The 22,758-nt window shown below is 39.0% G+C and overlaps 1 protein-coding gene across 1 annotated transcript; it reads left to right on the top strand.

The window, feature by feature from the left end:
• The first annotated feature begins 6,825 nt into the window (after positions 1–6,825).
• CCNL1 (cyclin L1) lies at positions 6,826–21,438 on the top strand. Its single transcript, XM_060767644.2, has 11 exons — positions 6,826–7,209; positions 7,496–7,570; positions 8,808–8,917; positions 14,254–14,374; positions 14,678–14,742; positions 16,305–16,404; positions 16,525–16,629; positions 18,122–18,263; positions 19,079–19,190; positions 19,302–19,400; positions 20,594–21,438. The coding sequence occupies exons 1-11, from the start codon at positions 6,928–6,930 to the stop codon at positions 20,940–20,942; spliced, it is 1,560 nt and encodes a 519-aa protein (XP_060623627.2). The 5' UTR covers positions 6,826–6,927; the 3' UTR covers positions 20,943–21,438.
• Positions 21,439–22,758: the final 1,320 nt, after the last annotated feature.

The raw sequence follows: 22,758 nt of genomic DNA, 5'->3' as shown, positions 1-22,758 counted from the left end.
CTGAGCAAAGATGCAGAGCCAACCTTAAGAAATGGGGCCATGAAGTGGAGTCCACGACATGCAAATGTGAAGAGCAAACCACAGATCACCTATTACAATGCAGTCTGAGCCCTGCCACATGCACAATGGAGGACCTCCTTATAGCAACACCAGAGGCACTCCAAGTGGCCAGCCAGTGGTCAAAGGACATTTAATATAATACCAAGTTTTCAAACTTTGTTTTTTGTTGTTGTTACTGTTTGCTTTTAAATACATTAAACTGTAGACTAGGTTCGCTCCTGATATGATAAATAAATGGAATCACAGGAGTACCCGTTTTAAGTCTTTCACCTTCTCTGCTAAAGAGTGCTCAAGCTTCACCAAGCTACAACTCCCAGGAGTACATAGCATTGAACCATGGCAGTTAAAATGGTGTCAAGCTGCATTAATTCAAAGGGTGCTCACCAATGGTTCTTCCTCATCCTGGAATGTTGTGAGTAGTGGAGTGCAAGTAGCTGAAAAGTGGACCAAAAGAAGATTAACCAGGACTGTCTCTCCCAAAGAAGGATAGTTTGAGGCTATACAGTGAAGCATCCTACATATATCAACACTCAGAAAGTGACCTTTTGACCCCACCTCGTTCTATTAAGGCTAATAAAAGTTGTGATTTCTATTGGCATCATTCCACATCTGAGACTATCGTAAACAACACTAAAAATGGACAAGAAACACAGAAACAATCAGGACCAGCTAATCACCTCCCTACAAAGAATTCTCCCAGGCAGCAAGAAGCCAGAACTTGAAACTGCTAGGCCATTAAATGCTAATCAAGGTGGCTAATTGAAAAATTCACACCTACCTCAAACAGACAAAAGTTCTTTCTCCCACCCTGGACATTCCACAGCTATATAAACCCCATTTTCCTAGTTTCCAACAGACCTCACAACCTCAGGATGCCTGCCAGAGATGCAAGTGAAACGTCAGGAGAGAATGCTTCTGGAACATGGCCATATAGCACAGAAAACTCACAGCAACCCAATTGTTTAGTTATTTTTCAAACTTTTGCAGACAACATTTGAGCTGTGGATTGTTTTAATTTGTTGAATATCACCTTGGATCCCATGCCAAGGAAATGTAGAATAGTAATAAACTAGGTAAGTTTGCATTGATACATAGTGTGGTGTATTTGTGCCTTTTAATCAGAAAAGGTGACATTGTGATGTGTATTTTGAATTTTGCTTGACATTTTTACTACAGATCATTGTGACAAATGATCCAAAAGCATATGGGAAATACTCTTTATAGATAAAGGATCACAACCAAATGTGAGAATGCACAGTCAGGCCCGTAGCCAGGATTTCGTTTCGGGGGGGGCTAAAAAATTTTCTGGGGGGATTTCGGGGGGGGGGGGGCTGAGTTTCGGGGGGGGCTGAGTCTGAGTGAAAGAGGGTCTAGCCTAGCAAACCTTTTGTATCATTACCCCAATACCCCCATACATATGGGATATATTGAGAATGGTGATCAAATCATGATATGAATAAACATAACAGTTTAAATAATGCACCAGTAAGGCCTTTTCGCGAACCACCATGAGAATTTCGGGGGGGGCTGAAGCCCCCCGAGCCCCCCCCCTGGCTACATGCCTGTGCACAGTGCTTTTAAAAGGTGAATAGTATGTAAGGGAAGTCAACAAACAAGATTTGTAGTTTCAGGGTATGAATTAGCTCTGAGGCTTAATTAAAAAAGACAGAGCAATGACCGAGCCCCCATTTTGCAATGGTTAGGGGAAAAGATATGATACTGGTTCAGCTGTTACGATTGTAAAGAAGGGAGATACAGAAAGGGGGCACAGTTATATTTTAATCAAAAAGACAGGAACAGTCCTCTAGTACAGGTGACTTAGTTAACTGAGGCACAAAAAATCAAAGAAATAATACTTTTAAAAATCAATATTAACAAAAATCTCAATTTAAGTTTGTCTTTATTAGCTTTCAGTTACTGTATTTTACTATTAATATCAAGCCAATCCACTTTACGGTATGCTATAGTATTAGGCTTATTTGTAATAGTAACTCTCAAGGGTGGGTGAAATTAGAGGGATATGAGTTTTAAAGACCATTTTTACGTATTTGCTGTATTTTAATTGTTTTTAACCACACTGTTATCATTTAATTGTTTTTTTAACCTTTGTATTGCTCTTTTAAAACACTTTAGTGTTGGTAGATGTTAGCCGCCTTGAGTTCCCATGGGGAGGAAGGTGGGTATAAATAAAGATAATAACAGTAATAACCAGAAACGTCATTTATCCACCATCTGCCAATCCCCAAAGGTGCCAGTTAACAGTCTGCTGTATTTATATTTAACACATATATTAAAGTTCTGAAAGAGATTGTCTGAAGTTTTGGGGTTTGATGCTGTCAGATGACACCCAGCTTTATTACTCCTTTACACAGCAGGCCAAGGGAGCTATTTTTGGTCGTTGAACCAGTGCTTGCCATCTGTAATGGACTGGATGAAACTGATACTGTCTTATTCCACAGTTTGGGCATGCGCTTGGGTTCATCGCTGAACCTGGAAGCTCAGGTTTCAGCAGCAACTAGGCACACAGAAAACTGGGCGATTGGAAGGTGCTGAACAGACTGCGCTCTGGCACCACGAGATGCAGAGCCAATCTTAAGAAATGGGGCTACAAAGTGGAATCCACGACATGCTGAAAGGGTCTTTGAGTGAAATTTGCAAATGCTAAGCAAAGGGCTTTGAATGAAATTAACAGCAAAAGAGAAATATACCCTTTCTCTGTAAAAAAAAAAAAAAGAAAAGAAAAAAAGAGCAACATGGAAGAAAATGTTTTTAAGAAACAAGATGTGACATGTAGAGGTCATACAAAGTTCAAGCCTACATAGGAAGTAGTTGTGTTGTGGTTAAGCCAAAGGTTGTGGTTAAGCGCAGAGTGAGCAGGTACAAGAAGGTACTTTCCATCAAAAGGTCAAGGGAGGGGGGGTGGAAAGAGCTTACTTTCCATGACTTGAGTATATAACGGTGTACAAATGCCTTCACTTGAAGGGTAGCATCTGCGTATGCTGCCAGGCTGTCCGTCTTCTTAATGAAGAAACTAAAATAAACCTTGTTTTTTAATCTTTTTTGGGGGGGACTGTCTACTTCCTTACGTGTTCCTGCGATTTTCTTTGTCGTGTCAGGACAACCAGTCAAATTATATTACATTTCTAACAGAACAAAGCAAACAAACAAACAAACAGACAAAATACAAATTTTGTGAGTTTGGTAGTTGATTAAATGTCCTTTGTCCAGTATCTGGCCACTTGGAGTGCTTCTGGTGTTGCTGCAAGAAGGTCCTCCATTGTGCATATGGCAGGGCTCAGGTTGCATTGCAGCAGGTGGTCAGTGGTTTGCTCCTCTCCACACTCGCATGTCAAGGATTCCACTTTGTAGCCCCATTTCTGAAGGTTGGCTCTGCATCTCGTGGTGCCAGAGCGCAGTCTGTTCAGCGCCTTCCAAGTCGCCCAGTCTTCTGTGTGCCCAGGAGGGAGTCTCTCATTTGGTATCAGCCATTGGTTGAGGTTCTGGGTTTGAGCCTGCCACTTTTGGACTCTTGCTTGCTGAGGTGTTCCAGCAATAGTCTCTGTAGATCTAAGAAAACTATTTCTAGATTTAAGTTGTTGACGTGCTGGCTGATACCCAAACAGGGGATGAGCTGGAGATGTCTCTGCCTTGGTCCTTTCACTATTGGCTGCTACTTCCCGGTGGATGTCAGGTGGTGCAATACCGGCTAAACAGTGTAATTTCTCCAGTGGTGTAGGGCGCAGACACCCTGTGATAATGTGGCATGTCTCATTAAGAGCCACATCCACTGTTTTAGTGTGGTGAGATGTGTTCCACACTGGGCATGCATACTCAGCAGCAGAGTAGCACAGCGCAAGGGCAGATGTCTTAACTGTATTTATTTATTTATTTATTTATTTGCTTCATTTTTATACCGCATTTTTCAGCCCTTAACAGGCGACTCAATGCGGTTTACAGTGCAATTAAAACACAACAATGCAACAACAGGATCGACGACGTCGATCCACAACAATTAACAATCAGACAGGACAAATCAACAAACAACATATATAACGCCTCAGTTGAAATCAGATCCGTTCTCATAGTCGTTGTGCCGTTCCTATGTTCCATTTACCGTCTTCCTTGATTAGTTGCATTGCTTAGCCAAACGCTTGTTCGTAAAGCCAGGTCTTGACCATTCTCCGAAACGTCAGCAACGAAGGTGCCTGTCTGATGTCTGCCGGCAAGGCATTCCATAGCCGAGGGGCCACCACTGAGAAGGCCCTGTCTCTCGTCCCCGCCAAGCGCGCCTGTGACGCAGGCGGGATCGAGAGCAGGGCCTCCCCAGACGATCTGGTTGTGATCCCCATGTTGTGCCCGTCAGCTTTCGTATGATATTGTTTCTAGCACCCACTTTTTGCTTGATGTTCAGGCAGTGCTTCTTGTAGGTGAGAGCACGGTCGAGTGACTCCCAGGTATTTGGGTGCGCTGCAATGCTCCAGTGGGGTTCCTTCCCAGGTAATCCTCAGAGCTCAGGATGCTTCTCTGTTCTTGAGATGAAAGGCACATGTCTGTGTTTTAGATGGGTTAGGGATCAGCTGGTTTTCCCTGTAGTAGGCAGTAAGAGCACCTAGAGCTTCGGAGAGCTTCTGTTCTACCGTCTCAAAGCTCCCTGCTTGAGCGGTAACGGCACGATCATCAGCATAGATGAAACTCTCTGTCCCTTCTGGCAGTGGCTGGTCATTTGTGTAAATGTTGAACATGGATGGAGCAAGCACGCTCCCTTGAGGCAGGCCATTCTTCTGTTTCCACCATCTGTGGAAAGGAGGGGGGCTGGAAAGAAAGTACTTTTCATGACCAATTACTTGAGTATATAACAGTGTACAAATGCCTTCACTTGAAGGGTAGCATCTGTGTATGCTGCCAGGCTGTCCGTCTTCTTAATGAAAGTAAAATAAACCTTGGTTTTTTGTTTTTTTTGGGACTGTCTCCTTCCTTACGTGTTCCTGTGATGTGGACCTAAGAAGACCCAATTTAGGGTCTCTAACAATGCGAGTGTGTTGTTGTTCATTCGTTCAGTCGCCTCCGACTCTTCGTGATCTCATGGACCAGCCCACGCCAGAGCTCCCTGTCGGCCGTCACCACCCCCAGCTCCTTCAAGGTCAGTCCAGTCACTTCAAGGATGCCATCCATCCATCTTGCCCTTGGTCGGCCCCTCTTCCTTTTTCCTTCCACTTTCCCCAGCATAATTGTCTTCTCTAGGCTTTCCTGTCTCCTCATGATGTGGCCAAAGTACTTCAACTTTGTCTCTAGTATCCTTCCCTCCAGTGAGCAGTCGGGCTTTATTTCCTGGAGGATGGACTGGTTGGATCTTCTCGCAGTCCAAGGCACTCTCAGAACTTTCCTCCAGCACCACAGTTCAAAAGCATCGATCTTCCTTCGCTCAGCCTTCCCTAAGGTCCAGCTCTCACATCCGTAGGTTACTACAGGGAATACCATGGCTTTGACTAGGCGGATCTTTGTTGCCAGTCTGATGTCTCTACTATTTTATCGAGATTGGACATTGCTCTCCTCCCAAGAAGTAAGCGTCTTCTGATTTCCTGGCCACAGTCTGCATCTGCAGTAATCTTTGCACCTAGAAATACAAAGTCTGTCACGGCCTCCACGATTTCTCCCTCTATTTTCCAGTTGTCAATCATTCTTGTTGCCATAATCTTGGTTTTTTTGATGTTTAGCTGCAACCCGGCTTTTGTGCTTTCTTCTTTCACCTTGATTAGAAGGGTCCTCAGCTCCTCCTCGCTTTCGGCCACCAGAGTGGTGTCATCTGCATATCTGAGGTTGTTAATGTTTCTTCAAGCAATTTTCACCCCAGCTTTGCATTCATCCAGCCCCGCACATCGCATGATATGTTCTGCATAAACGTTAAAAAGGTTGGGTGAGAGTATGCAGCTTTGCCGTACGCCTTTCCCAATCTTGAACCAATCTGTTGTTCCATTCTCAGTTCTTACTGTTGCTACTTGGTCCTTGTACAGATTCCTCAGGAGAGAGACAAGGTGGCTTGGGATGCCCATCCCACCAAGAACTTGCCACAGTTTATTATGATCCACACAGTCAAAGGCTTTAGAATAGTCAATAAAACAGAAATAGATGTTTTTTTTCTGAAACTCCCTGCCTTTCTCCATTATCCAGCGGATATTGGCAATCTGGTCTCTTGTTCCTCTGGATTTTCTAAACCCAGATGTGGACCTAAGAAGATGTGGACCTAAGAAGACCCAATTTAGGGTCTCTAACAATGCCAGTGTGGAGAAGAGCAAACCACCTGCTGCAATGCACCCTGAGCCCTGCCACATGCACAATGGAGGACCTTCTTGCAGCAACACCAGAGGCACTCCAAGTGGCCAGCAACTGGTCAAAGGACATTTAAACAACTACTAAGCTTGCAAACTTTGTGTTTTGTTTGTTTGAAAAATGCAATACAACTGTTTGGTCTGGTACTGATAGGATAAATACTCTGGTGTTGGTACTGTGGTTGGATTAGGATGTGAAGTGCTTTGAACTGATTGGTCAAACCCTTCCTTCCTCCTCAAGTGAGAAGGGCTCGAGGCGGCGGTTATTTATAGCGCGCGCGCCCCTCCCCTCCCCCCCGACCGTTGGCGCCAATGACGTCACGCAAAGCCAGGCAAGTACAGTGCGTGCCATTCGCGTCGCGAGGCGAGCCGAGGCGGTGGGCGGGGGGAAGGAAGAAGAGGAGGAGGACTCTTTTTTCCCGGCGTGCACTTCTCCGAAGCGCGTTGCGTCATCGGGCGCCGGGCGCGCAGGGTCATTCTCTGCGTGGCCGGCTCCGGGTGCGGTCGGACGTTGCGTGCGCTGCTTGGTGGATCTTCGGCCATGGCTTCTGCTGGGACTCACCCTTCTCCCGCCGCCCTCCCGCTCGCCTCGGCGCCACCGCCGTCTTCTCAGCCCGCTCCTTCCCTCCCGGCGGGGATTCTAATCGGGGACCGGCTCTACTCCGAGGTCTCGCTGACCATCGACCACTCGCTCATCCCCGAGGAGCGCCTCTCGCCGACGCCTTCCATGCAGGACGGGCTGGACCTCCAGAGCGAAACCGACCTGCGCATCTTGGGCTGCGAGCTCATCCAGGCCGCAGGCATCCTCCTCCGACTGCCCCAGGTAGCCGCGTAGGCCTGGGACACGAGGGAGGGAGGAGGGCGGGTTTGTTGCCCGAAGAGTGCCGCGCGGCCTGGCTGGCCGGCCTCAGGTTGTTTCCCTCGCTGCCATTGAGACGCGAGAGAGAGAGAAAGGGAGGGAGAGCGGGCACAAAATGGCGGCCGGCTCGCAAGATGACAGCCGGCGCCACTTCCGGGAAAGGGCGGGGGAGGGGTGGTTGGATTCCGCGCATGCGCCGCTGCTCGCTTACTGACCGGGATCTTCCCCTCCCCTTTCCCCTCTTTCGCAGGTGGCCATGGCGACCGGGCAGGTCCTGTTTCATCGCTTTTTCTATTCCAAGTCCTTCGTTAAGCATAGTTTCGAGGTGAGTTTTGGGAGCAATCTTTGGAAGGTATTGATTAATATTTGCTACCTGCTTTTTTCACATGTGAAGGTTGGGGAACAGGATAGTTTAAATACATGGACGAAACACAAGGCCCTTCAATACACATCAGGCAGGCCCTGTCGCTAGCAGTCTTTAGAAGGAGCTTGAAAACATGGATGTTCCAGTGTGCCTTTCCAGAATAAGGAAACTCCTAGCACAGAGGTCCTCAAACTAAGGCTCGCAATAAAAAAAAATTACAACTTCTAATATACAATAATAAAACAGTATCTCATTATATATTCATATAGATCAGAGGTCCTCAAACTTTTTAAACAAGGCCAGGTCACGGTCGCTCAACCTGTTGAAGGGCCGGATTATAATTTGAAAAAAATATGAATGAATTCCTATACACACTGCACGTTTCTTATTTGTAGTGCAAAAAAACACTTTTAAACAATACAATAATTAAAATGAAGAACAATGTTAACAAATATAAACTTACTAGTATTTTAATGGGAAGTGTGTGCCTGCTTTTGGCTGATGAGATAGGATTGTTGTTGTTGTGTGCTTTCAAGTTGTTTCAGACTTAGGTCGACCCTGACCGAGGGCCGGGTAAATGACCTTGGAAGGCCATATCCGGCCCCCGGGCCTTAGTTTGAGGACCCCTGATACAGATTATCAGTAATAATTATATTTAATTATTATATTGTTTATTATTACATTGTATTATATAGTATAATATCAGTATTTTAAGTGTATACAGCATATTATATTAACAGCATAGCACAATATTCATATTATATATTGCTATTATTTATATTGAATAATGTTTTTAAACATTTTAAATGCTAAAATGTATTAATTTTAATTTAGTTTAATTTTAATGCTACTGGAATTGTATGTGTATTAAGGCATTGAATCATCTATTTGTAAGCCACCTTGAGTCCCCTTCGGACTAGAGAAAGGTGGGGCATAAATAGGTTAAATAAACATTGTACTATATCACTATACTGCAATATTATTATTAGTATATAATGTACACTTGTATTATTATATGTCATTGCATAGTTCTGTATTGTTATACCACAATGTGTAATATATCAATATTTTACACTATCAGTAGAGTAAATAAATAAATGGTGTTTCTTTTGATGTTGTAGAGTCCAATTCTGTATTAAAAAATTGCCTGAACTTGGAAAATATATTTTTCATAGGAGGGTGTCCCTTTTTTTTCCAGATTGTTGCCATGGCCTGCATCAATCTTGCCTCCAAAATTGAAGAAGCACCTCGTCGCATAAGAGATGTGATCAATGTTTTCCATCACTTGCGCCAGTTAAGAGCTAAAAGGTAAGATCAGCTCCGCTTTTAATACACTGTAGGTTGTCTCACTGTCATGTCCAATTTTTGTGGTGGTTCTGATTGGATAGGTCAACTTCTTTAGGTTGAGAGGGTGATCATAAGAGATTTTTAGCTGGCAATTCTATATATATTGTTAATTTGTCTATAATGTACATAGCTAAGCATCTTGAAGTATTAAGTATTTATTCCAGTTTGAGTGAATCCTGAAATTGTGAAAGCCTGTCTTAGATCTTGGCTTATCTTGTGAAGGTTTTGTTTTCCTTAATTAATGAATGGCATTTTTTGTAGCAAAACTTGTTACTGGTACATTTTGTTAGATGTTAGTTCATCTGAAAATAGTGGCTGTGTTTGTTAAGATTGTTGCCCATATTTACGGTGACATATATTCAATATAGCAGAGTCTGTTTTATGTTTCAAGCTGCTTAGAGTATTGGTATCTTAACAGATTAAAGTTTCTAGTGGTGTTTTCATTTGGGGCAGCTGACAGCATGGTTGATTTACACTGCAGCATATGCCTGTTGTAATGGCATCTTCGAAAATGTAAGCAGAGGAATCCTGGAAACCATGGGTCTCTAGAATGACAGGATCAAGGTTTTTTGTGATACAACTCAATTTTCTATAAATCAGATGAGTCTCAATTCTGTGTATGTGTTTTTGTGATTGTTATAGAATTATTTAAAAGTTTTAAATTATTTAAAAGTGCAGTAATTAGACATACTGTCTTTTTGTGTTTTCAGACACTTTGTAGTAGTAAAGATAATAAGGTTTGATTGGTGAATGATATCTTGACATGTTAGTCAAATTTCCAAGGACTTTATTTTGTCTCCAAATCTTGTGAATTGATAGAACAGCATAGGGTCAAAATCTGCCTCTTCTAGTTTAGGCTACACTAGCTTAAATTAGCTGTTGTCTTAAAAGGTGTGGTCAGTATATGCACTAGCATGATGTACATGTATTAATTTTCTTTTCTTTTCAAGGCTTTTAAATAAAAGTTCATTTTTAACTTTCAATTAAAAAACACAGATTTTTTTCTCTCTGCTGTTTTAATTTCAAGCCCAGTTTTTGCTAACAATGTGCAAAAAATCTTTTAGCCAAGATGAGGTCAAATTACCTTAAAAGTTGTAACAATTTACTAACTTTTTAAAAAAATCAAAAACTAGCATCCCAACGTACACTTGCTATGGTGGGTAGTGATATCATAGCTACTTAGGTGTGCTTCTTTTTCTTTTATATTCACTAATGTAAATGTACGTGCTGTTTACAAAATCTAAATCAATGAAACAGTTTCGATGAAACTAAAACATTGGCATGCAGGTTTATTTTAAAATTTGGATATACGAATTATTTTCTGCGTGTTACAGTTTTACTAACAAATCAGTTGTACATGTTATTAACTTTAGCTCTTTTTTCCCTTGCAACCGACTATACAGCGACCAGCTACATTTACCAAAGCCTGGGTGATGTGGAGTGGTTCATAGAGATGAAGCTGTCGTCATGGCAACAGTGAGTGACGAATCGAAAATCCCCAAGAAGAAGCCAGTGCTCTGAGAATAGGTCACTGGAATCGGGGACTGACAGGTTGGCCATTGGTGAACCATTTGGAAGAACTCCTGTATCTTGTTTTAAGCTTTTATCTTTGCTGTCCAGGTTTTTTGAAATTAGATAAAGGCATAAGAACTTTATAGATGTGCTATGTTCAGGACTTATGTTGCAACCTATGTTACCCTGAAAACAGTTCACCCAATTCACATTTGTACCATTGGATGGTAAAACTTAGTTCTCTGTGGCAAAAAAAGAATTGGATGACATTTTTCTCTATGGTAGTATCAAATTAGTTTATCTTGACTTTTCAAATGTATTTGTTTATTGGAAACATTAATACTTTAAGACAGACATTAGAGCACACTAGCTCTTAATACCACTCACTAAACATTGAGTGCTTTTCTAATCATGAGCCTCATTGGGAATTTTGTGTGCATACAAAATTGTTTAAGTTAAGTTTTTTTCTGTCTTAAAACTGCAGTCAGGTAGGTGTGCACAGTGAAAAATTAATAGTACTTCAATATTTGCTCAGATGTGAGTGCTGTTTATTGTGACTGCAATGTGAAAAACATACTTTGCTTGCAATGGCATTTTAATTCCTTAAATTTCAAGTAAAAATATTGCAAGCAGTGAGCCTAGAATATTGCTGCTAAATAAGAGTCTGACTAGCTGTATAACAGCTTTATAAGTGCATAACAAAAAGATTCACATTTGTTCTAACAGAGTTAATAGGATCTTTTGGAAATGCAGACAAATATAGGAATTACCCATTGACTAATTGTGTCAATGACTATTACATTAAAATAAGAGTAAGAAACTCAATGTAAAGATCATAGAAAATAACACGTTTGTTTGTATTTTGTGTAGTTAGACTATTTTATGTAACAATTCCTCAGAATTTTACTGAAACATTACCAATTTAATGGTATATTTAAGTGTATGTGAAGGTCATGCTTATTCATCTTAATATTTAATTGCATTGACTATGTAACCTGAAATACGAGTTAAAAGCACCATGCAGCTTAATGGTTTGCTGCTTACATATTTCTAGAATTCAAAGGTTTATCCATCCTACTAACAGAGAACAAAGATGATAGCATAAGCTTTTGTGGGAAAACTGTACTTGAGTAAAAAGACTTAGTCTATGGGAGCTTATTCTGTCAGCTTTGTTCTTTCAGTTAGTATTTAAGGTGCTTTGCATGCTTAGTGTTTCTGTGAATGTTTGTTGATGTGCATTAGTATTCCATACCATAATGCTTCCTGTGTGGCTGGCTGTCTATTATAGGCTTCCACTACACGTGTATAATTACTTGGAAAACCAGGAAGTGGTGAAATGTACACAGAGGTCTAGTGACACTTAATATTGAGTAATTACTAATGGAATCTTGAAACAAGTAGACTTTAGAATTGAGATGTTAAGACACTAATTCCTAATTTATTTGAAAACATGTTCCCTCCTCGAGAAGGATATTGCATTAGATAATGTTGGCACAGTCTTATTCCAGTGCTGAGTACTTTAAAAGAAGTGTGTGTGTGTATGATTTGACCTTTTGGTGTGCACCTGTTTTTGTCACCCTTTTTTTACACTTACACCTTTTATCATAATTCTTCAAATATCTGTAATCTCTTAGTCATGAGTGGCATCCAGGTAATCTCATTTTTCTGAGATTACTATACACATTATAAGTGCTAATGAAATTAGCTAATGCAATTTAAACATTTTTTACTAGTGTTTGTATAGTGTTACTAATTCAAAGTTTATATTAGCAAGCATTCTATTTGGAATGCATAGCTTCAATCATTTTAAAGCTCATTGCTTCATTGAAATGGTTTTTAACTCAGGAAGTAGTGTAGAACCCAAGCATGCTCACTGATAGTTGCTTTTTACCAGAATTATGGATTCTGTTGCACTAATATTTTCCAAATATTTTTATTGGTAAGTTTTATAAAATCAAAAGGAAGTTTTTAACAGCGAAAGTGGGAGAACATAATCCTTATATAGAGAGAAGAAGCAATATTTTCCATATGTATTTATCAAAGTAGCAGTGGGTAATCCAGATATGTAATTCTGTCAAAATAAACATGAGTTCTGCATTTTGTAGGAAGATTGTTTATAAACTTAGTATTTATTTGGGGATGCCTGACTTTCTGGAATCTATCCTTCGTTCTTCAACTGCTTTTTACTCTCATTTTTTCATAAAATGTATTGAGTATTTTTGAAGCCAATGAAGTTACAAAATAGATGTAAGTAAGTCCACTTGGGTGGAAGGGAATATTTTATATGTTTCATAAACAGTTGAATAGGATCACTCAGGATACACAAACTTTTAGAAACTTAGTAACTTGCATTTATTGCTTGATGTTAATAGAAGACTAGCTGTGCTTGTCAATAACATTAAGACAATTGTGGCGCTAAAGATTGGAATGAAGATATGCAAAAATCGACCTTAGTTAGTTTGAACATCATACTCTAAAATATTAGAACTGCCCCATGTTGTTGTACCATCAGTCAATCATAAGAATCTCTCATGTGTTCTCTCTTAATAAATAACTACATGCATGGGTGATATATACCAGTTTCTTAAATTGACACTCTATGCCCTTGAGAACAAGGCCAATCTATTTCAGTGGACACAGCATCAAAGCATAGTCTCTTCAATCTGGATTAATTCTGTTCCATTACAGAACTGTTGGTTCTCAGGAATGCATCTCATTTGACTCTAATGCAAAATAACCCTTAGAAATGACAGCTCTCTGGATTACTTTTCTTCCCTGGTCTTCTGAAGGTTGCCCTTTTTTCTGTTTTGTTTTTGCAATCTAATGTAAACAACTCATTCCTAAAGAAGCTAAGTTAGTCCATTAGAATGTAGATTTAAAACTGGTGAGGATATGTATGACATAAACAATAAGATGTATCTGTCCTGAGGAGCACACAGTTTAAATTCCAGCTCGGGAAGTGCCAAAGTGACTGAATGGGAGGGGCAAAAGTAATGTGCAGTTTTCAGAAAGTCATTTTAAAAATATATGGCTGCATGTTCAATATTGTACTTTCAGTATGCATTTTTAGTGTTATTCCAAAGAAATGTATAAAAAAATAAAATTGATTCCTGGCCTGAAACATGTTAAATGTTCTTTTGAGTGACACATTTGTCTGACAGCTAAGCCAGTTTGCCAGGGAAATCAAGATATGTGTAGCATTCGAAATTATTATCCACTCTGTATTATAGACATAGGGTGAAACTGATCTATCTACTTCTAGCAATCCAGGAATAGAGAAATTATATTACTGTGCAATACTTGCTTGTGCAATCAAAAATGTTTGTTGTTTTTTAGGCTGCTCTTTAAGAGAACTGAACTCGGAATCAAAATACATGATTATTAAGTGAAATGACTTGGGAGTACTTATGTTTTATTCCTCATAAATAACAGATTTATTTTACAGGTGTTGAAATTCATCATAGTAATTGGAGCACTATCTCTGTTCTGAGGATGGATTCGTGCCATGAGAGATCATTGAGTGTTTTCAAGTTTCAGCCCTGTACTGAAGTGAAATGACTTTGTATTATTTTGAATGTTGATAGGAAACAAGAATACCATTTTAGTTAATATATTTGTAGGTAGTGAATGTAGTTAACTTGGACAGCACAAGATTAAAGCTTAAACTTGTTTGCAGGAGTTTAAAAACCGGTTTCTGTTGCCATTAGTTGGTTGGAAGGGAAAAAAGAGTAGCCACTGCCTTCAGTATAAAAAACCGCTTTGACTCTATTTCTTACAAACTGTAGGACTCCCAGCCCATTGATACTTGATCAGAACTACATAAACACCAAAAATCAAGTAATCAAAGCAGAAAGAAGGGTGCTGAAGGAATTGGGATTTTGTGTTCATGTCAAGCATCCACATAAGGTGAGTCTACTAATGTTTTCTCTCTAGTATTGAACTTCCATGTCTTGATGGTGCCAAGAAAGGTAATCACTTGTTCTGTAGCATAACTTTGAATGCCAATTTCTGTAAAGACTATTACATTTCTAATATACATGGGGATAAGGGGGAGGGGTTGCATTATTTAGATAGAGATCTTGATAGAAGCAGGGAAATAATTCTATTCCATTACCTTATATTCAGAAAAAGTGTAATTACAGTGTGTCACTTAATATAGAATTAATTTTTTAACACTCTTGGTGTTTTTGCTTTTTTTTTCTCCCTCAGATTATTGTTATGTACTTGCAAGTCTTGGAATGTGAACGTAATCAAACCCTCGTCCAAACCGCTTGGTAAGTTATTCTCTTCTTTCTTCATGCCAGGAAAATAGTAGCAGAAAAAAACAAGCTTGATGTCCTATATGCCAAACAGTGCAATGTAAGTTAAATTATTATTTCATAAACTGGATCTTGTGATGATGCTTGTTTTCTGCTTACTATTTTCATGGCTTTCATAATATATTTTCTTGGAGAACTCAATTTAACTTTTTTCTTTTTTCTACTCTTTGATTAAAGGGTAGCCCCTGATGGTAAGTCATAGAACTCTGCCCTCTGCAGCACAGCTCATGACCTGAGGATGGCCTGATTGGCTGCCTCTCTCTCCAGCCAATCCAGTGCAAGCTCTCAGCCAAGATTTACTGAAGTGGCCCATAACCATCTGGCAGCATCTTCTAGTTCTGTCGGGGTGTCGAAAGGATTTGTATATTTGATTCTAGAAGTACTTGTTCAACATATGAAATGTGTACTGTTTTTCTAGCTATTGTAGTTATTACATGACCTGTTGTCATAAACTGGGTAGTTACTTTAGTTCTATCCATAATGATTATTAATTAACTGTTTTTCCAGTTTTGTCTAAATTTAGATTTTTAATTGTTTGGGGTTTTTAATTTGTGGGAATTGCATGCAAAAACTAGTATGCACTTACACATTTAGTGCCTGTATCGAGCTCAGTTTCCCCACTGTTCAGACATCCACAGTAAATCATTTGGGTTGTTGGCGGTTTTCTTTTCTGTTCAGAATAGAAACTTCATAATTACATTCTGAAATAGTATTTTTGAAATGCTATATTCGAAGGTAAGACAAACCTTTGCTTTTTAAAAACATGACTATAGAGTTTGTTTATAACATTTATTTAAATGTCACTTTCCATAGTTTTTGCAAGGTCTAGAGTGTTGCACCCTTGCCTATGCTAGATTGAAGTGTATTGAAGTCACTCATTAAAATAAATATATAGCATGTTACACATGGTGCAGCATGGGACTTACATTATACAAATCAAATGAGTGGGATACAACAATTGGCCAAATATACCACATTGAACTTGGTTTTTAATAGGTTTCATGAGTGATACTTTCAATCATTTTGATAACTGCAAATATGTTGTAGGGGATAACATCTTAACATGCTTAAAATACAAGTTAAATAACATTTTAATTGTGTTGAATGATTGTCTTGGTCATATAAACACCTTATTTGGAACTTAAATTTTAGTTGATGGACACTTCGTGGAATTTTTAAAATTATCAATCACATAATACATTTTAAAATTTTAATGCTGACCATCTTTACCATTACCTTATTGTGATGAAGACTAAATTTAAAGTAAAATTGAGCTTGTGCTTTGAGATTCCAGAGAGATGACTCGACCCTGTGTGTTACAGTGGTCCAAGGGCATTTGAAGCATTTTGTCTTCAAAAGATACTTGACTTAATATGCCATCTTTGCGGCATATTACTTGATACAGTAAGAAAAAATAATAAAGTAGATTGAGTCTCCAAATGTGTATTTTGATTTCATAGTAGACTTCAGAACCTGAAAGACATTCAAATTCTGTATTCTCTTTTTATTTTTTTCAGGAATTATATGAATGACAGCCTTCGAACGAATGTTTTTGTCCGATTTCAGCCAGAGACAATAGCATGTGCTTGTATCTATCTTGCTGCTAGAGCTCTGCAAGTAAGTATTTGTCTCCTTTATATTTCCACTTGGATCTTTAGTAATGTTTTCTTTTCTTTTTTAAATAACTTTACTGCTTGTATTCAGCCTTACTGCCCTTTCATTTTCATTCTCTTACAGATTCCTTTGCCTAACCGTCCCCATTGGTTTTCACTTTTTGGGACTACTGAAGAGGATATTCAGGAGATATGTTTAACAACACTTAAGCTTTACACTAGAAAGAAGGTGACTTGGATTATATTTATATGTTGAAATACAACAAACGTAAATTGTTTGTGTAACTCTTAAACCAAGGATTGTTAAACTAAAACTCTATTTTTTTATTTAAAAAACTGCCATAGAGCATAGGCTGGTCATTGTCCAAAAGTGCGTGTGGCGCCTGTTTGACTAAGGACTTCATCCCACACGATTAAGTGTTGGGGATCAAATGATTTTCCTACCCCCATCACACATATTCCGCCATTCCGCTTTCTGTTGAAATTATCCGTTTGCCTTCCCATCACACAAGAGAGAGATTTCTCCTCTCACTATCCCATCCCCTGTTTTCTTTTTATTGAAAAAATCGACAGGATTTCTTTGATTTGTGAGGAAAAAGTTAACGGAACAAAATAAATAAATTCCAGTTCCTTCCTCCGCGGTCCCAAAACAGTAATGGCAGAAAAAAAGGAATCAATACTGCCCATCTCTAGCACGTCATCATACTGTTTCAAGTGGTCAGGGGGGATTCCCATCACACCTGAAATTTGCCAGTTTTGTCCATCTCTACGTGGAGAATTGAAACTGAAGTCAATTGCCAAATTTGTTCTAAATTGTTGGAAAAAACGACACTATAGAAAATGGCAAAGGTTTAGAAACCCACATAATGAGTGTATATTGTGTGATGGGCTCCATCAGTAGCTGTTTCTGAAATGTGTAGAAATGTGGAGTTTACTGTGTGTGATGAAGTCCTAAGAGATGTATTCACGCTTCATACAGGGACCATATAGTTCAGGCTTGGTGGGAAGGAGGAAGTCTTTCCATGCTTTGCAACATTCTGCTACAAGCTGTCACTTTTTGGGACTACTGAAGAGGATATTCAGGAGATAAGTTTAACAACACTTAAGCTGTACAGGTGGCCTGCCAAAGGGAGACTTTATTTAAGATTTCTTCCCAAAACACTTGTGCAGTGAAGAAGATTAATTTCAGTATGAAACTGCCCCCTTGTCATCATGAAGCGATTAGGGATTTGGGAACAGATCATTTCCTTCCCTTGCCTTTTTTCTGATATACTTTATAGGCTCAGATGTTTGAAAAGTTTTAAATTATTGTCTTTGTCTGGATGTAAATATTGGTGTGTTTCTAGTGAGGTTTCTCAAATATCTAAAAGATGGCTTTTTCATTTCTTACCTTTTTCTGCTGTTCACAGAGAATTACCATAGTTTGTGTATTCCTGCATAGAAGGCGCTTTGACTAAATGACCCTTGTGGTCCTTTCCAACTTAAGATTCTGTATTTGTGTATATGGACCCATATATTAGTGCAACATAGTAACTCAGATTCCTTCTGTTTTATTACTCCTTTCATTGTTGAGTATGTGTCTTGGGTATCTAGAAGCCATCACCTTTTTGTGGCCGGTCCTGTAATACATCCACTCATGTGTTCAGTATTAGGAAGGTATTTTATGTTGAATCAAGAGAAATTATACAAATGCTCTAATGTCTGGGTTCTTTTCATTTCAGCCAAACTATGAATTACTTGATAAAGAAGTAGAAAAAAGAAAAATGGCATTACAAGAAGCAAAATTAAAAGCCAAAGGACTAAATCCAGATGGAACCCCGGCTCTTTCAACATTGGGAGGCTTTTCACCTGCTTCTAAACCCTGTAAGTATTTTGTGTTGTCTCCATTTTCACTATGCATCTATTCACCTGGTGACCTCAAATTACATACTTATGAAATAGATTACGTCAAAAGCTATTGACACCCAGCTTTAAGCCAATTTTTTCTTGGTGGTTTTTGTTGCAATCATGATTACATGGCCTGTTTCAGAATGCCTAAAATGAAACAAACAGAAGTAACAACAGTTATTTAGCACCTGTGGACTTAATGAGTGAATGATGCATTCTGAATACTTAGCTACAGCATTATGTAATGGGTTGTATATATTATTTGCATATTTTTCAGCAGCATGGATGGTACTTGTAGTGTTTGCCACATAAAGTGAAGTTGCTCATCTTATTCATGCTGTGCTGCCTATGTCTTCTTGATTCAAATATACTAGTGGCAGAAACAGATAACACTGGGACCAGATGATTTGAAAAACAATTTGCTTGTGATATAATGCTTTGGAAAAGTTGGCCATGGCTTACTTTAGTTGATTCTCTTTAGTGGGCTAAGTCAGGTCATGTCAGATTTGTAGAGTGGGAGCCCCATTTGCATTATTTGATATGGAAGATACATTTATGTTCCCCAAGAGGCTGGTATTATTTACCATTTTTTTCAAAAGTGGAATTAGCCTAAAGTGTTAAGGAGAAAAAGTTAAAATCAAGTCAGAAGAGATTAAATGTAGAGTTCATAATCAGAACCTAGTGAACATTTGGTGCCATTTTCTGGAAACTTGTATGAGCAAGTTATCTGAAACAGAAGGTTGGAATTTTCTCACATCAGCCAACTTACCTGGAATCGTTTGAAATCTTAGGCTCTCCAAGAGAAATGAAAACAGAGGAGAAATCGCCAGTGTGTATCAATGCAAAAACTATAAAAAAGGAACCAGAAGATAGACAGGTGGTTTCTAAGAGCCCTTATAATGGGTAAGTAACTTATCATTTGTAATAGACCAGATTAATTCTTAATTTCTGTAATGTGGTTTGCCATTGTATTCTTTATAATTGGTGTTGAGCCTATGTTCTGTTTATATCCAGTATGAGAAAAGAGAGCAAAAGAAGTAGAAGCAGCAGAAGTGCTAGTCGATCAAAGTCAAGAACAAAATCACGGTCCAGATCCCATTCTCCAAGGAGGCAGTGAGTATTTTTAAAATTTTAATTTGAGAAGGAAACTTGCTTCCTTCCATATTACTTGGGGGAGCTTATTTAAAACCATGTGTACTAAATCAGAACTGCATAGCCTAGTCAAGCCATGAACATAAAACTTTAGTCAAGAATTGGGTTTAACACCTAAATGAAGTGTGCATCAGGGCCAGATAAGCTTGCAGGAGTAGGGCATTTCACATCAAGGCTCAGGTGACTTTCTACATAGTTTATTTTGCTCCATACTATAAATATGCAGGACTAACACTTGTAGATGTTGTGCAATGTCACATAGCTACTGTATGATGAGTGCCCTTAATTGTGCTGCCCTATAGGAGGGGAAAATATGATGATCTTCCAGTGTCTAGACCAGCCATGGCCATTAGGGCTGGGCGGTTTCGTTTCATTAATTCGTAATTCGTTAATAATTCGTTAATTTTTTCAATTACAAAACGATAACGAACCATTCTGGAGCAATTATTAAAAAAACAAATTTTCAAAAACGTTTTGTAAATGCTTTGTATTTCGATATTGTATTCGTTTCGTTATTGTTTTGAGGTCGTTTCGTTATTATTTCCGCATGTCTGGGCCAGTTTTATGGTTTAATTAGTGAAAAAAAATTATAATATCACACCAACAGTCAACAACAGAGGGAGAGGGAAGCTTCAGAAGGTTTTGGAGGTTTTTTAGCGTATTTCGCGGTCGCGTCCGCCATTAACGAATCGATTCGTTATTGTTTCGGAAATCGATTCGTTAATTTTTTACCATTTACAAAATTTCGTAAATATCGAACTTTTTAAAAGGAAAATTTTGTAATTATTTTAAATATCAAAACAAAAAAACCCCCCAAATACAAATCGATTTTAGAAACAAATTTTTCCGTTGTTACCCAGGCCTAATGGCTATAATTCTGAACAGCCAATTTTGGCTGTTAGGAATTATGGAAGTTGAAGTCCAAAATACCTGGAGGGCTGAAGTGTAATCAGGGCACTCGTGCAGTTGCTTCACAGAGACTTTAAAGGCCCCCATTCTAAAGTGAAAATAATAAATACTCTTTTTGAATGCACCTTTTCTTTTAAGAGCTAATTATAAAATTAGTAGCCTGTAATGGTTATTTGAATTAACATGAGTACATAACTTTATTTTGCATAGCAAGTTTAAAGACTAATTCCTGTTGTGTTCTTAAGTTACAACAACAGGCGGAGTCTCTCTGGAACCTACAGCTCGAGATCCAGGAGTCGGTCCCGTAGTCACAGCGGCAGCCCTCGAAGGCATCATAATCACGGGTCACCGCTTCTAAAACCCAAACATAGCAGAGAAGAGTTGAAAGGCATGAATAGACATGGTCACAAAAGGAAAAAGTCCCGTTCCCGTTCTCAGAGCAAGTCGAGGGACCACTCAGATGTGGCCAAGAAGCATAGGCACGAGCGAGTGCACCACCGGGAAAGGCGGGAACGGTCACGCTCCTTTGAGCGGTCCCATAAGGGCAAGCACCACAGCGGGAGTCGGTCCGGACACAGCCGGCACAGACGCTGACGGGGAACTGCTGCTTCTTCATTTGGCTTGGATATTATAATACAATGTTTGGAACTGCTTGAAACTTGAAGTCAATTAGGATTTGATTTGAAGCCCAACACCTTCAACATGTAGGACATTTTTTAAGAAATGTGTTGAATTTTTTGCACATAAAATACCTTAGCAGTATCATATTGATTTAAAAAAAATGATCAGGTTAAATTGTTTGTGTTTAGAATTGTTGTCTCAATATGAAAACTGGAGAATCTGTTTCTGTACAAATGTATCTTATTTTTATACAAACATACTGCAGACATTTCTATTTAAGTATAGTTATTTGTTTAAAATAATGGGTGGATACTTTCTTACACTGGTTTTAGTCTGCATGTGTAATTTTTTTTACAAGAAATAAAATATACAACTGTTTTTGCTATCTGCTGCATACTTTATTAAATTACCTGACATAAAGATAAATTTCCAATATAAATTGCTCAATTAAAAATGCTGAACTGTGAAAGTTGGTTTGGTCTATTTTACTTTCCACTCCATTCAGAGGAGATGGGCAGAACACTGCCAATATAATTTAATTTTTATTCAGAATAAGGATCACCTAATGAATTTGCACTGGGTTGGAAGGTCCCAAGTTAAAAAATATTTCTCTCTCTCACCTTATTTCTGTCTCTTCTGTCCTCCCCGTGATGTCTACAAACATCTACCCAGCTTGCTGCTCTACTGTAGTTTTTAATAGTGATTTTTTCAGCAACAATTAGAATTTGAAAGTTCATCTTAAATCAGCAAGTAAATTGATAGTATATTGCCAAAATATATGCTTTTTGTGCCTAGGAAAGGGTGATGGTCTGATGCAGTTGAGCCTTTGAAATTATCTATGGAAGGAAGAGATTGCAGCTGGCAAAGTCTGGTTCATCTCTTGCATATGGCCGCCAGTCCTGCTTTGCAGGAAACCCTTAGCTTCTAGCCCTGCCAGACTATAATCTATCCTGTGCATCAATTCACATAAATCAGTTACAAAAAGATAATACACATTTCTCTACTTCTTTTGGATAAATGGTATCTGGTGTATTTTTGTAGTCACTGAATTACAGAAAGTCCTCAAGTAGTTCCTATATTTCTAGTAGATGTGATGCACTAGATGAATGTGGGGTGGAAAAAGTGACAGGCACAAGTGGAGTTAATCAGTTATACCTTCCACTGCTGCCCATCCATGCCCTTGGAGCATTTTTGGTAGCCCTTGTTTAGGACTTTTTACCATGGGTGTCTACCATGTGCTATGTACATTATACAGCCAATTTTGCCCTGGATCTGAGATTCATTTTGGAATTATTATTTATTTATTTATTAGATGCACTTATTGACCGCCATTCTCAGCCCTTACGGGCGACTCATGGCGGTGTACAGTACATATAAAAAGACAGTTACAGAGGCCAGTATCAACAACATATGACTATACAACAAATACAAACTACATAAAAATCCGCTTCGTCTCTTAGTAGAATCATAGCCAATGTAGTGCAGTGCCATTATATGGCTTACACTGGACTTCCCTGTGACTGGATTAGCTGCTTCCTTTTTAAGCCATGCTGCAGTGTCTATTGGCAGTATGCATTTTCAGGCCACCACGATCTCGAGTCAGCTTGGATCTGCATTGTATGGTCGGTGCAAATGGGCTCTCAGTTCAGGTAAAGAACCTGTGTCATCAACCCAACATCCATACTGATAATAAATGGGAAATTAATTCCCCCACATGCACATAAATTGAGGGATATTTGTTATATAAATAACATATTCCCCCACTCGATTTATGTGAGATGTGAGGGTT

The sequence above is a fragment of the Anolis sagrei genome, chromosome 3, assembly GCF_037176765.1.
Source record: "Anolis sagrei isolate rAnoSag1 chromosome 3, rAnoSag1.mat, whole genome shotgun sequence".
Lineage (NCBI taxonomy): Eukaryota > Metazoa > Chordata > Lepidosauria > Squamata > Dactyloidae > Anolis > Anolis sagrei.
The sequence above is the reverse complement of the archived record's forward strand: the minus strand, read 5'-3'. Positions and strand labels throughout refer to the sequence as shown.